The 15359-nt window shown below is 42.9% G+C and overlaps 1 protein-coding gene across 1 annotated transcript in view; it reads right to left on the reverse strand.

Moving 5' to 3' along the window:
- The window catches only part of BLVRA (biliverdin reductase A), a 54387-nt gene extending 41848 nt beyond the window's left edge, over positions 1 to 12539 (reverse strand). The window contains exons 1-2 of the mRNA XM_079931824.1: positions 12430 to 12539; positions 580 to 612 (exon numbers count right to left, since the gene is read on the reverse strand). Coding sequence (XP_079787950.1) covers positions 580 to 591 — 12 coding nt within the window. The 5' untranslated portion in view covers positions 592 to 612; positions 12430 to 12539. The remainder of the gene's footprint in view (positions 1 to 579; positions 613 to 12429) is intronic.
- Between the last annotated feature and the right edge of the window lie 2820 nt (positions 12540 to 15359).

A 15359-nucleotide genomic window follows, 5' to 3' on the forward strand; every position in this document is an offset into this window, starting at 1 on the left:
GGGGCATCAAGGGGACAAGCGGAAAAGGAGTTGGAGATGTGAGCACAATAGCAGTTGAAGAGATGGACCCCACGATCTACGCTGGACCTGGAAGGGAGTGAGAGCAGGAGGGGCTGATTGGTCAGGAAAAATCAGAGGGACAAAGAGACTAGGCATCTCCTTGGATCGAAGAACAGGTTCAGTGGAAGTGAGGTGACAGGGAGACGATGCAGAGAAAGGTCCTTGTAAGCAGAGTTAAGTGTCCCCAGAATAACACAAGGGCCCAGCAGCCTCCAGGGCCCAGCAGCCCCCAGGGCCCAGCCCACTCTACCCCTAACCCATGAGTGTTGTTTCAGGATTAACTGAAGCAGATAAATCTTAATCTAACTGAAGCTGGACTGACACAGATAAGAACTCAGAGGGGCCTAATTCTTCCCATATCACCGGGAGCCATGTGTGGTGGCAGGAAGGAGGGGACATATTTTCAAGTTTGTGCTGATGTTTCCGAAAACTCTGGAGGAAAGGAGACACTCTGTGAAGGAGAAATGAGGGACACTGCAGAAAAAAGCATCCTTAAACGGGTCCTTTTGGAGGACTCACCTCTGCGTTCATCTTGGTCCCTTTCTGCAGGAGCTGCGAAGACAAAAGCAGAGGTTCAGGACCTTGGTGGGACCTCCCCAAACTCCCTGCCGACACTCTCCCTGGCCACCCCCCTTCTCCCCCCACTTCCTGTCCCATTGGCCCCATCTTCCCCAAATGCCTTCACCACCTTGTGCCCTCCAGTGAGGACACCCAGGCCGGTGTCTGATCTGACACCGGCAGGTGGTCGCTGGCCCCCCTGGGGACATCACACCAGTAATGTTTCTCTAAAGAACACTGCCAACCCCCAAGGGCTGGCATCTCTCATACTAGAAGGGATGCTTCTGTATACTTAAAAGAATGATGCAGGGCTTCCCTGGTGGCTCAGTGGTTAAGAATCCACCTGCCAACGCAGGACACACGGGTTCGAGCCCTGGTCCGGGAAGATCCCACATGCCGCGGAGCAACTAAGCCCGTGTGCCACAACTACTGAGCCTGTGCTCTAGATCCCGCGAGCCACAACTACTGAAGCCCGAGCGCCTAGAGCCCGTGCTCCACAACAAGAGAAGCCACCGCAATGAGAAGCCCACACACTGCAACGAAGAGGAGCCCCCGCTCGCCACGACTAGAGAAAACCCGGTGCAGCAACGAAGACCCAACACAGCCAAAAATAAATAAATAAACAAATTTATTTAAAAAGAGAAAAAAAGAAAGGCACGGGAAGAGCCAGAGACAACGTGTAACAAATGGGTCTGGTCATGTCCTAATGAAACAAAACAAAACAAAAAGAATGCAGTGTTATGTGTCCCTTACATGTGGGGTGGGGAAGTCAGATAACGAAATATGAGGAAGATGGTAACAACTGTGAGACAACTTGTGTCAGCTGCTTTATCTACATGAACCCTAATCCTCGAAACCTTGGCAAAAAGGCTAATATTGACTCCATTTTACAGATGAGGGGTCTGAAGTTCAGGGTGGGTTAAAGCACTTGGCCTTACAGTCACGGTGCTGTGGCCCTGTGCTGTAACTAACTTCCAGCTTCCTGGCTATGGAGCCAAACCCAGACTGCCCCAGAGACCTTTCCAGGGCTGTCTTACACACACCCGGAGAGCTTTTATGGTAAATAAAAGACCTAGGGTTTGGTCTGGCTTCAGTCACGGACCAACCAGGTGACCACAGCCAAAGAGGTTCTCCATGTGTAGGCTGAATGGCTGGACCTCATCTCTAAGGTCTCTTCCAGCTCTAAAATGCTCTCTGATTCCCAAAAAAGGAAAATCTGGTGACTCTTAAAACAGTGCTCAACCTCAGCTGTGAAATGACTTTACCTAGATGCCCTGTCACACAAAAAAACATTTGCCACATGTTGGTCAAATATCTGTGATTTTTTTTTTTTGGCCTTGCCGCACAGCTTAGTCCCCCAACCAGGGAATGAACCCAGGCCCCGGCAGTGAAAGCTCAGAGTCCTAACCACTGGACCACCAGGGAACTCCTACCTATTACTGGGGAACTATCGGTAGGTATCATCTCTACAGACGGCAGTTTAGCAACATCTATTAAAATTCCAAATGTAAGCAAGCAATTCCACTGCTTCCCATTTTTCTTTAATTAAAAATGTGTTTTTCAAGATCTCACCTTTTAATTGCAGTACAGTTAATTTACAATGCTGTGTTAGTTTCAGGTGTACAGCAAAGTGATTCAGTTATATATACACATATACATACATATTATATATATATTATACATAGATGTGATATATATATATAGAAATAACAGCCAAGCCACAGAAGCAACCTAAACATCCATCGACAGATGAATGGATAAAGAAGATGTGGTACATATATGTACAATGGAATATTACTCAGCCATAAAAAAGAAAGAAATAATGCCATTTGCAGCAACATGGATGGACCTAGAGATGATCATACTAAGTGAAGTAAGTCAGAGAGAGAGAGAGAGACAAATATCATAAGATATCACACTTATATGTGGAATCTAAAGTATACAAATGAACTAATTTACAAAACAGAAGTAGACTCACGGACACAGAAAACAAACTTATGGTTACCAAAGGGGAAATGGGTGGGGAGGGATAAATGAGGAGTTTGGGATCAACAGATACACACTCCTATATGTAAAATAGATTAACCAAGGACCTCCTATAGAACACAGGGAACTCTTTTTTTTTTTAATTTTATTTTTTTTTTATTTTTTTAACATCTTTATTGGGGTATAATTGCTTTACAATGGTGTGTTAGTTTCTGCTTTATAACAAAGTGAATCAGTTATACATATACATATGTTCCCATATCTCTTCCCTCTGTGTCTCCCTCCCTCCCACCCTCCCTATCCCACCCCTCCAGGCGGTCACAAAGCACCGAGCTGATATCCCTGTGCTATGCGGCTGCTTCCCACTAGCTATCTACCTTACGTTTGGTAGTGTATATATGTCCATGCCTCTCTCTCGCTTTGTCACAGCTCACCCTTCCCCCGCCCCATATCCTCAAGTCCGTTCTCCAGTAGGTCTGTGTCTTTATTCCTGTCTTACCCCTAGGTTCTTCATGACATTTTTTCCCCTTAAATTCCATATATATGTGTTAGCATATGGTATTTGTCTTTCTCTTTCTGACTTACTTCACTCTGTATGACAGACTCTAGGTCTATCCACCTCATTACAAATAGCTCAATTTCGTTTCTTTTTATGGCTGAGTAATATTCCATTGTATATATGTGCCACATCTTCTTCTTGATATATTCAGTATCTTGTAATAACCACTGCTTTCCAATTCTGTCTCCAGTCCCCACAGGAGAAATCACTAAATTGCCCCGAGTCCTTTGTTCTTGTAGAAACATTACTGTTGCTTGCCTTCCCTTTCTAATAACAACTTCCAGAAAAGGTTTCCTATAAAAAGTCAATAAAACATTACTTATGAACTTTACTACCTTTCCCACAGAATCTGGGGAATGCAAAACAAAACAAACCAATTTGCAGAGATGCACATGGTTGAGAAAGGACCCCACCTAGAAACCTTACCACCTTAGGCACTAGCGGTCAATTACCAAGGGTGAATTGCATTATTACTTATAAAGCACGTTCAACAGGGGTATCCTGGCCAGGATTCTTTCCATACTCCTTCTCCAGCTTTCAACTTCCCTTGTAATAAGATGGCACTGTTGGGGTAGGCAGCAACCCCAGGCCACCTTTCAGCACCCTCCCTGCCCATCACACATCTCTCCCTTCCTCCCCACTGTCCTTCCAAGACCCATTAAAGTCTGAACAGAACCCAGGGAGAACTTTATTCTACATTTAATACATTCTAAAAGATCTAAGACGAGGGCTTCCCTGGTGGTTTAGAGTCCGCCTGCCGATGTTTAAGTTTCTGACTTTTAGTGTTATGTTTAGAAAGACATATACATTTTAATTTTCACTTAGATTTTTTAACTTTTTTTCCCTTTATTTACATGTTTAGTTTTAATCTAAATTATATTTTGGTATATGGCATGATATAAGACTCTCCTGTAATCTTCCCAAATAGTTGAGTTGTTCTCACATCATTTACTGACTCTTTCATTCTTTCCCCCAATGGCTCATACTTAAATTCTTATGCATATGGTTATTCTTTCTTTCACCTTCTGGGCTGTGCCACTGACCCGGCTTCCCGTGCCTGTAATATGTTGTTTACTGTAGCTTTACAATATGTTTTGCTATCTGGTAGTTCAAGTTCTCTCACTAACTTGTTCAGTATTCTTATCTAGTCTTGCTTGCTCAGACTTCTAGATGAAGTTTAGAACAGCTGTCAAGTTAAAGAAAAAAAAAATTTCCATAGGAACTGTGCCTATGATTGCATCAAATTTGTAAATTAAATTAGGATTCAGCCTTCCCACCCAGAAATATATGGTGTGCCTCTCTAGGGGAAGCCACTTAAAGAAAAAAGAAGAATCTCGAGTTAGTTCCTGAATTACTGCATAATTACAAACAACAGCTCAGGCTGCAGTGGTTCACTAGAAAGTTAAAGGAAAAAAGTCAACACTTTTGCATAAATAACCTGTTTAAAGCGTTTTCAAATAGGTTTCTCCTTCCCCCGTATCTCCTGCAGCAGACAAGCTACCCTCTGGGAAATGGACCTAGAGATTATCATACTAAGTGAAGTAAGTTCAAAAGAGAAAGACAAATACCATATGATATCACTTATATGTGGAATCTAAAGTGTGACACAAATGAACTTATCTACGAAGTAGAAACAGACTCACAGACATAGAGAACAGACTTGTGGTTGCCAAGGGGAAGAGGGTGTAGGGGAGGGATGGATTGGGAGTTTGGGGTTAGCAGATACAAACTAGCATACATGGAATGGATAAAAAACACAGTGCTACTGTACAGGGAACTATATTCGATATCCTGTGATAAACCATAATGGAAAAGAATATGAAAAAGAATAAGCATACATGTATAACTAAACCACTTTGCTGTACAGTTGAAATTAACACAACATTGTAAATCAACTGTATTTCAATAAAACAAATTTTTTAAAAAAGAGACTAGTTCTAAACCTGGCCTGGGTACCCACTAGCTCTGTGACAGAGGCCAGGGCACATGGTCTCTGAGCAACTTGGTTCCTGCACCTTGAAAAAGCTGGGGGTCGGGGGGGATGAGCTCAGACAAAGTTAAATGACCCCTACACACTCTTCCGGTGCTGATTCGCCATAAATTTTAACTCACTTCTATTATTTTCTTCTCCTTTGCTTTAGCTGTCTTCCTTGTTTTGCTTGGTTAACTGGAGGTTATTAGCTTCTCTTCTGGTTCTCTCGGGGGCAGACAGACACACGTGAACTAGGACAAAGCTCAGGTTATCAGAGCTAGTAAAGCTGCTGCCCTGAGACGCCAGGCACAACAGTGCTGGACAGGTGAAGCTCTCCGCGGCACTGTCTCCAGACAGAAGCCACTGGCCTTCCCACCCCAACTTTCAAGCCCCTCCCACCTGCCCCATGTACCTTCTGTTCCTCCTCGTGGCCATTTCAAAACCTTTTGCCTTTTACTGAGAGTGTGCTTGATATAACAGAAGAGAAAGGTTATACCAGGAGTCAAAACACTCTTACTAAGGAATGAACATCGGGTATCCTGTATTTAGGCTTACCAGGGTGTGTTCCTTCTTTAAAGGAGCAGCTTATTAACTCAAATAATTGCAAACAATGCAACTGCAGTGCAACTAAATTTTAAAAGTGGGGTGAGACCAGGACATTCCAGGGGGGCCCATACATGTCGTTAGGCACTGATCCCCCAGAAAGTCCAGGTCCAAACCTTGGTCTCCTGTTGCTGAAAGACTAGTTCTTTCTGGCCAAGTGCTTTTGGAAACGACAAACTGCTGGAACATCCGAGCACAGCACAAATGACAAGTGTGTGTGGTGGGGGCCAAAGGAATATAAATCTTCCACCCAGAAGGAATCCCTGTAAATGTAACTTTTGTCTTTAACAATTGAAAAGCTCGCTAGAAAGAATGTATTTTCTTTCCTTAGCAGATCAGTCAAGATTTTTTTTTATAAGCAAGATTTCACAGTGTGTTATTTGTGACCTTGATGTTAACTGCATAAATCATGTTATGCTCCACACTGAGCATATGATGCTTTTCTGCTGTTTTGTGCCTATTTTCTTTTCCTATGCCGCTTTCTTCCAGCTTTATAGAGATGTAATTGACAGATAACATCCTATAAGTTTAAGCTGTACCTATGATAATTTGATACATGTATATATTTTTCATGCATTTTTTTTTTTTAAGATTCTGCAAATTCTCAGATATCAGGTGAGAAACTGTAAGGCCTTTTCAAACTCTGAGGTATTATAATATGGTTTCTGTGATGATTAAAAAAAAGTAAACAGTTAAGCTACAAGAAAAATCATTCTGTACAAGATATATAGAAAATATCCAACTATTTATTCAGGCACCAGCAAAGATATGTTTTATAAGAGTGCACCAAACAGCACAACTGAGTTGGAATATGCAGGATTAAGAAGTTTAAAGAAATCCTGCAGTAAATTTGACCAAAATGGCAACACAGAGGGCTCCTGAGCTCCCCTTCTGCCACAGACACACTGAATGTACAGCTACCCTGGGAGCAATCCCTTCTGAAAGAGATCCAGAAACTAGCTTAGCGACTCCCACATACCTGGTGAATGAGAAAATATCTACATCAAAACAGGTAAGAAAGGCTGGACCAAACAAGGATAGCACAGGGAACTATATTCAGTATCCTGTGATAAACCATAATGGAAAAGAATACAGAAAAAAGGAATGTATATGTATGTATAGCTGAATCACTTTGCTGTACAGCAGAAATCAACAAAACATTGTAAATCAACTATACTTCGATTAAAAAAAAAAAGATCTTTACAATGAAAACTGTAAGACGTGAATGAAAGAAATCGAAAAAGACCCAAATAAATGAGAAGATATTCTGTGCTCATGGATTGGAAGAATGAATATTATTAAAATGTCCACACTACCCTAAGTGATCTACAGATTCAAAGCAATCCTTATCAAAATTCCAGTGGTATTCTTCACAGAAACAGAAAAAGCAATCCTAAAGTTTGTACGGCGCCACCTAAGATCTGAGACTGTAAATCTAGAAGAATACGTAAAGGGTAAGCTCCTTCACATTGGTCTTGGCAATGATTTTTTTGGACTTGACACCAAAAGCAAAGACAACAAAAATAAAAATAAACAAGTCGGACTACATGAAAGTAAAAAGCTTCTGCACAGCAAAGGAAGCCACGGAATGGGAGAAAGTATTTGCAAACCACATATCTGATAAGGGGTTAATATCCAAAATATACAAGGTACTCATACAACTCAATGGCAAAAACCACAAACGCAATTTTAAAATGCACAGAGGGACTTCCCTGGCGGCCCAGTGCTTAAGACTCTGCCCTTCCACTGCAGGGGGCATGGGTTCGATCCCTGGTCGGGGAACTAGATCCCACATGCCACGCACTGCGGCCAAAAAAATTTTTTTTAAAATGGGCAGAGAAACTTAATAAGCATTCTTCCAAAGACATACAAAGGGTCAACAGGTACACGAAAAGGTTTTCAGCATTCAACATCATTAATCATGAGGGAAACTGAAATCAGAACCATAAAGGGAAATCACCTCACACGTTAGGATGGCCATTATCAAAAAGAAAAGAGTTAACAAATGCTGGTGAGGGTGTAGGAAAAGGGGAACCTCTGTGCACTGTGGATGGGAATGTAAACTGGTGTAGCCACTATGGAAAACAGCATGGAGATTCCTCAAAAAATTAAAAACGGAACTACTGTATGATCCAGCAATCCCACCTCTGGGTATATATCCAAAGGGAAGAAAATAATTATCTTGAAGAGATATATGTCCTCCCACGTTCACTGCAGCATTATGACAACAGCCAAGACCTGGAAACAAGCTAAGTGTTGACGGATGAAAGGAAAAAGAAAATGTGACCCATATACAGTCAGCCGTCCATATCTGAGGATGTGAAATCCACAGATAGGGAGAACCAACTATATTCACTGTACTGTACCATTTTATATAAGGGACTTGAGCATCCAAGGATTTTGGTATCCACGGGGGCTCCTGGAACCAATCCCCTGCAGATACCAAGGGATGACAACATATGGAATATTATTCAGCCTTAAAAAAGAAGGAAATCTTGTCATTTTTGACAACATGGGTGAACCCGGATGGCATTATGCTAAGTGAAATATGCCAGGCAGAGAAAGACAAATACTGCATGGTATCACTTACATGTGGAATCTAAAAAAAAAAAAAACCGCACCAAACTCACAGAAACAGAGATTAGAAAAGTGGTTCCCAGGGGCTGGGGTATTGGGGAAATAGGAAGAGGCTGATAAAAGGGCACAAATTTTTAGTTACAAAATGAATAAGGTCTGAGGATCTAATGGTAACTATAGTTGATAACACTGTCTTGAATAACTGGAATCTGCTGAGCGTAGAACCTAAATGTTCTCACCAAAACCAAAACCAGTAAACATGTGTGTTAATTTACTCGGAGAGAATACTTTCGTAATGTATCCGTATATCAAATGATCACACTGTATAGTTTATCTCAGAATTTTTTGGTCAATTAGACCTCAGTAAAGCTGGAAAAAAAAAATCCTGCAGTAGCTAAAACAGCACGACTTGACCTTAGTGCTTGAAACAGAGTCAGAGGTCAGAAGCAGCAGTGCCCTGCGTGTGTTATGTTTTAATTTTCAAAAACATTTTTTGCCTATCTCCTTTTCCTCCCCCTTAAGAGTTAGAGCCCTCAAACTTTCATTCTACAGAGGCAGAAGACTTTAGATCACACGCTACTGGTGGTTCTGGGGGCTCTCCATCGGCCCTGCTCCCACCCCCTCGGGAGCTGGCTGACCTCCCCAGGCTGCATCACCTGGGTTGCTTCACCCACCAGCTTCCACTAGGGACTGGCCAGAGGAGGAGCTCCGTGGGTACAGGAGGGGAAAGGTGTAACAGAGAAGAACAAGCCTGACTCCATACTGGATCTATTCCTTTAGCGCTCACCTTTGCACTCTGCTGCCTGTGCTTCCTTATGCTGGCTCTACTTCTTTGCAAAAGAATGTTGCCTACAGCCTGAAATATACATGAGAGCACATTCTCAAGGTTCTGCCTCCCAGGCTTGACCTTTAAAGGTATAACAATTTTCATTCATACAGAGATAAAAAGTTGCACAACAGAGAATCACATTCCTCTTGCTGGAGGTTTACAGCAGACCTACCTGGACCGCTGCAAGAACATCCCCTTCCCGGTCTGGCCCACCAAGAAGTTCGCAACAATCTGCTACACCCCCTCCCCTCTGAAGCCTGAATTCTGACTTGGGGGTAAAACGGTTCTTTGGGACACAAGTCCACCATCTTCTCTGTCTGCTGGCTTTCCAAAAAAGCTGCTATTCCTTGCCCTAACACTTTCTCTCTCAATTTAGTGGCCTGTCATGCGGCTGAGCAGTACGAACTTGGACTCGTAACAAAGGGAGAGGCTGGTGAACTTATCCCCCATCTGCTGGGCTGCTGCTCTGACAGTGTCTGCATCTGCCAGGGCCACAGCAGCCCTGGAGGGCGGCTCCTCCTCCAGTTCTCCCACCCACCCACCCGGCCCCCACTTCCAAGCTCTGGTATCCCAGTCCCTTCCCTGCCCCTTCCGGCCAGCGTGGGGATGGCATCCCGCCGGCCGTCCTCCCCGGGTGTCGCACTGTCATTTGCTGGTTCCCCAAATCCTACCCCCTCTTCTATGGAATCCCCTCAAAAGTGTCTTGCATTTTTGTGGTTTTTTCCTGTTTCCATCCTAACTGATATACCTGCCCACCAAAATCTCACCGTAAGTGAATCGTACAGGCAGGACTAAACAGCTTCCTTAGCTTAAGCTATGCCTCTCTTTCGATCTCAGTCCTTCTCCTACGTGCAAACTGGAATATGAACCTCTTTAGTGCACGTCATGAATAATTTAGCAATTTCCGTTACCCCAAGTGGTCTCAACCAACACTGCTGATTGTCATGATGAGAAGTGGGGGGGGGGGGCGTGTGAGCCCTCATGCTGCTAAACATCTTCTAATACACGGGACGGCCCTCCCCCAACAAAGTTATCCAGCCCCAAATATCAACAGTGCCAAGGATGAGAAACCCTGGATTACTCCTCATGCGGAATGAACCACAGCTGTGACTTTCCTCTTCTCCGAAATGCTCTCTCAGATGCCTATAACCACTGCCCCAAAGCCAGGCCACTGGCAGAAGTACGAGAGAAGGATTAGGGAGACGGTGACCTTGTTGGATGGGGCCAGGTGCTGGCCTGAGAGGTCCAAAGGTTAAGGTAAAAGCGACCCTTGCCCCCAGACTGGATTTTCCTTTCTTGGAGGGAGCTGATACTTTGGGGCCTACCAAGGAAAATAAAATGGCTACATGGGGCAAAGGTCTGGAAATATACACATCAAAATCTTAACTGCAATTATGTCTCTGAGTGGTGAAATTTTTAGTGATTGTTTCTTTTTGCGTATCTATATATTTTAAATTTTCCTATAAAGGTAAGTTAACATTTTTATTCAAAACTCTAAAAAAAAGTTATAAATTATGCCATATTCACTGACTCCATCCGTCCCAGCCCCAGTTCCTCAACTGAGTAAACTTTCACATGATAATATATCAGGGTGCTCTAATAATGAAGTACAGAAAACTGTCTTTCTAGCTATTTATAAGGAATGGCTCTACTTCCTCCAAGGCCATTCATATTTGAGGAATGAATGAAGGACGTATGTTTCAAATGACAGGAACAATGCAAATGACCAAGTTCACTTTCCTAGAGACAAATTTGAGACTCAAGTAGAAAAACAATATAGACCTGCAATGTCCTATAAGGCAGCCACTAGACACACACTTCTTAAAAATTGAAGGAGTACAGTGGATTTACAAGGTTGTGCCAGTCTCTGGTATACAGCCAAGTGACTCAGTTATACACATAAATACATTCCTTTTCTAAATATTCTTTTCCATTATGGTTTATCCCAGGAGACTGGATATAGTTCCCTGTGCTGTAGAGTAGGACTTTGTTGTTTATCCATTCTAAATGTAATAGTTTGCATCTACCAGCCCCAAAATCCCAGTCCATCCCTCCCCCTCCCCATCCCCCTTGGCAACTATAAGTCTGATCTCTATGTCTGTGAATTTATTTCCGTTTTGTAGGTAGGTTCATTCGTGTCATATTTTAGATTCCACATATAAGTGATATCATATGGTATCTGTCTTTCTCTTTCTGACTTAACTTCACTTTGTCTAATAGTCTCTAGTTGCACCCATGTTGCTGCAAATGGCATTATCTCACTCTTTTTTAAGGCTGAGTAGTATTCCATTGTATATATGCACTGCATCTTTAGCCATTCACCTGTCGATAGGCATTTAGGTTGTTCCCACATTTTGGCTATTGTAAATAATGCTGCTATGAACATGGGGTGCACGTATCTTTCTGAATTATAGTTTTGTCCCGGTATGTGCCCAGGAGTGGGACTGCTGGATCATATGATAATTCTATTTTTAGTTCTCTGAGGAACCTCCATATTGTTTTCCATATAGACACACTATTTAAGTGTAAATTAATTAAATACAGAACATTTCCATTTTCACAGCAAGTTCACACTTTATTTTTTTCCCCTGGACTTATTTTCTGTCTTACATTACCTCTGCTCCCAATATCTGGTTATGTTTATTCTATGCTGACTTGTTACTATTCTACGTGATTTTGTTGCAAACTACCTTAGTTCCTTTGTGGAACAATTCAGGGTTATCAGTACTTTGAAATAGTTGTGTCTAGGTAACCCTGTTGTTGCTGCGAGCTCAGCCTTAGTTTTTTTTTTAAGAGTGCACTTACTTCATGTAACCCTCAGAACAACATCTGAAATAATAAGATTTTCCAGTTTCCAAAGAGGAGAGCGCGGCCAGGAGAGCTTAAGGGACCTGCGCAGGGTTCCTACCAAGGAGCACAACCCCAGCGCGGCGGGTTCCCGGATTCCCTTCCGGCCGAGCCAGCAGCAGGAGCCGAATACCTTTGCATAAAAACCCAAACCATCACCATTTTACAAATGAAACATAGATATAATGTTTTTAGTAGTTGGTCTTTGTTTACTTGAGACAGGCCCTCCCTGGGGAGCACGTCGGGACCCCGGGCCAGCGGAGCCTCCAGAACGCCAGCTCCGCGCCGGGCCCGGGCAGGGCGAGGTGGGCGGCGCCGAGGGCTCGTGGGCCCGGCAGCGGGGCGCGCGCCGGGTCTCGCACTAGCATCAGTTTTCAGGCTCCTGCTTGACGGTTTTAGAAAAGCCCGACTCGACCCAGATCCCGCCGCGCACCTTACCTGCCGCTGGGCACAAAGCTCGAGCTCTCCAAGCCGCCTGCGGGCGCCGTGCCACCACCCTGAGCAGCCGGGCAGGAGCGCGGCTGGGATTGGCTGCCCGGCTGCCGGACTCGGGGGCGCGGAGGGAGGGAGCCGGGGAAGGAGGAGGAGAAACGGGGCGGCGGAGTGGGGTGAGGGGAGGAGTTCCGCCTTCCGCCTGCTCCGGGGACTGCACGGCCCCAGCACTCCGCTGGCTTACGGAACCCGCAGGACTGGCTGTGAACTTGTCCGGGCAGTGTCTGCAACCCAGCTCCTGCCCTGTCCCTGCGCGAGTGGGCCGAGGGCGCGCGTCCACAGGGGAGGGGGAGCCCTAGGCGTGTGCTCCCGGGCCTGTAGAGGCGTCTGGGGCTGTGCTCGGGTGTGCCCTGTCCACCAGTGGTGCGCATCGCAGCCCAGTCCTCCGGCCCCACTCACACCACGTGGAACCCGCCATATCCTTTTTGGGTTAGTAGCCCCGGCCGTGGTGGAACAGGCAGAGAAGCCTCTCTCTCTCTTTCTCTCTCTGTCGTAAAATACACATAACATAAAATTTCCATCTTAACCATTTTTTAAGTGTACAGTTCAGTGGTATGAAATATGTTAACATCCTCGTGCAAAAATCACCTCTGTCCATCCCCGTAACTGTTTTCATCTTGTGAAATTGAAGCTCTATCCCCATTAAACAATAACTCCCCGTATTCCTTGCCCCCAGCCCCTGGTAACCACCAGTCTACTTTCTGTCTTCATGATTTTGACTATTCTAAGTACCTCATATAAGTGGGATCATACAGTATGTATCTTTTTCTGACTGGGTAATTTCATTTAGCATAATGTCCCCAAGGTTCATCCATGTTGAAAACATACTGCAGAATCTCTTTCCTTTTTAAGACTGAACAATATTCCATTGTATGTATATCCACGTTTTGCTTATCCGTTCATCCACTGATGGACACTTGAGTTGCTTCCATGGTTTAGTTATTATGAATAATACTGCTATGAACATGGGTGTATAAATATCTCTTTGAGACCCTACTTTCGGGGTATATGCACAGAAGTGGAATTGCTGGATCATATAGTAATTCTGTCTTTAATGACTTGAGGAAACACCATACTGTTTTCCATAGTGACTGTACCAATTTCCACCAGTAGTACACCAGGGTCCCAATTTCTCCATGTCCTTGCAAACACTCATATTCTATTTTTTTGATAGTAGCCATCCTAGTGGGTGTAAGGTGGTATCTCATTGCAGTTTTGATTTGCATTTCCCTAATGATTGGTGATGTTGAGCATCTTTTCATGTGCTTATTAGCCATTTGTATCTTTTCTCTGGAGCGGTATCTATTCAAGTCTTTTGCTCATTTTGAATCAGGTTGTTAAGTTTTGTCGTTAAGTTTTAGGAGTTCTCTATATATTCTGGATATTAATCTTTTGTCAGATATATGATTTGCAAATATTTTCTCCCATTGTATGGGTTGCCTTTTTACTCTGTTGATGCACAAAATTTTAAAATTTTCATGAAGTGCAGTTTGTCTATTTTTCCTTTTGTTACCTGTGCCTTTGGTGTCATGTCCAAGGAATCATTACTAAATCCAACATCATGAAATGTTTTCTTCTATTGTTTTAGGTCTTACATTTAGGTCCTTGATCCGTTTTGAGCTAATTTTTGTATATGATTCTTTTTTATTTTTGGCCGTGCCACACAGCATGCAGGATTAGTTCCCTGACCAGGGATTGAACCTGTGCCCCTTGCAGTGGAAGCATGGAGTCCTAACCACTGGACCACCTGGGAGTTCCCTATGATTCTTTTTCATTGTGGATAACCAGTTTTTCCAGCAACAGTTGTTGAATAGACTGTCCTTTCCCCATTGAATGGCCTTGGCTCTGTTGCTAAAAATCATTTGACAACATTCAGGGGTTTATTTTTCGGTTCCCTATTCTATTCCATTGGTCAATATCTCTGTCTTTATGCCAGTACCACACCGTTTTGATTACTGTAGCTTTGTAATAAGTTTTGAAATCAGGAAATCAGGGGTAAATTTCTCCGCTTTAGCTCCTTTTCAAGATTGTTTTGGCAATTTGGGGTCCCTTGAAATTCCACATTAATTTTAAGGTGGGTTTTTCTATTTCTGCAAAAAACATTGTTGGAATTTTCACATGGATTGTTTGGAATCTGTAGATTACTTTGGGTATTATTGACATTTTAACAATATTAAGTCTTTCACTCCATGAACATGGGATGCTTTTCCATTTATTTGTCTTCTTTAATTTCTTTCAGTCTATGGCCATACCACCCTGAATGCACCCGATCTCATCTAATTTCTTTCAGCAATGTTTTGTAGTTTTCATTGTACAAATCTTTCACCTCCTTGGTTAAGTTAATTCCTTAGTATTTTATTCAGTTTGATGGTGTTATATATATTGTTTTTGTAATTTCTTTTCAGATAGCTCATTGTCAGTGTATAAAAATGCAACTGATTTTTGTGTGTTGGCTTTATAACTTGCTACCTTGCTGAAAATTTATTAGTTCTAACAGTATTTTTTTGTGGATTTGGGTTTTCTATATATTAGATCATATAATCCATGAACAGAAATAACTTTACTTCTTCCTTTCCAATTTGGATGACTTTTCTTTCTTTTTTTTTGCTTAATTGCACTGTCTAGAATTCCAGTATTGTGTTGAATTGAAGTGGTGAAAGTGGGCACTCTTGCCTTTTTCCTGGTCTTAGAGGAAAAGCTTTCAGTCTTTCACCATTGAGTCTGATGTTCACTGTGAGTTCTTCATAAATGGCTTTTATTATGATGAGGTAGTTTTCTTTTATTCTAGTTTGTTGAGTATTTTTATCATGAAAGGATGTTGAATTTTTTCAGATGCTTTTCCTGCATCAATTGGAGTGATCATGTGGTTTTCCCCC

Source organism: Stenella coeruleoalba (genome assembly GCF_951394435.1).
Source record: "Stenella coeruleoalba genome assembly, chromosome: 9".
Taxonomy (NCBI): domain Eukaryota; kingdom Metazoa; phylum Chordata; class Mammalia; order Artiodactyla; family Delphinidae; genus Stenella; species Stenella coeruleoalba.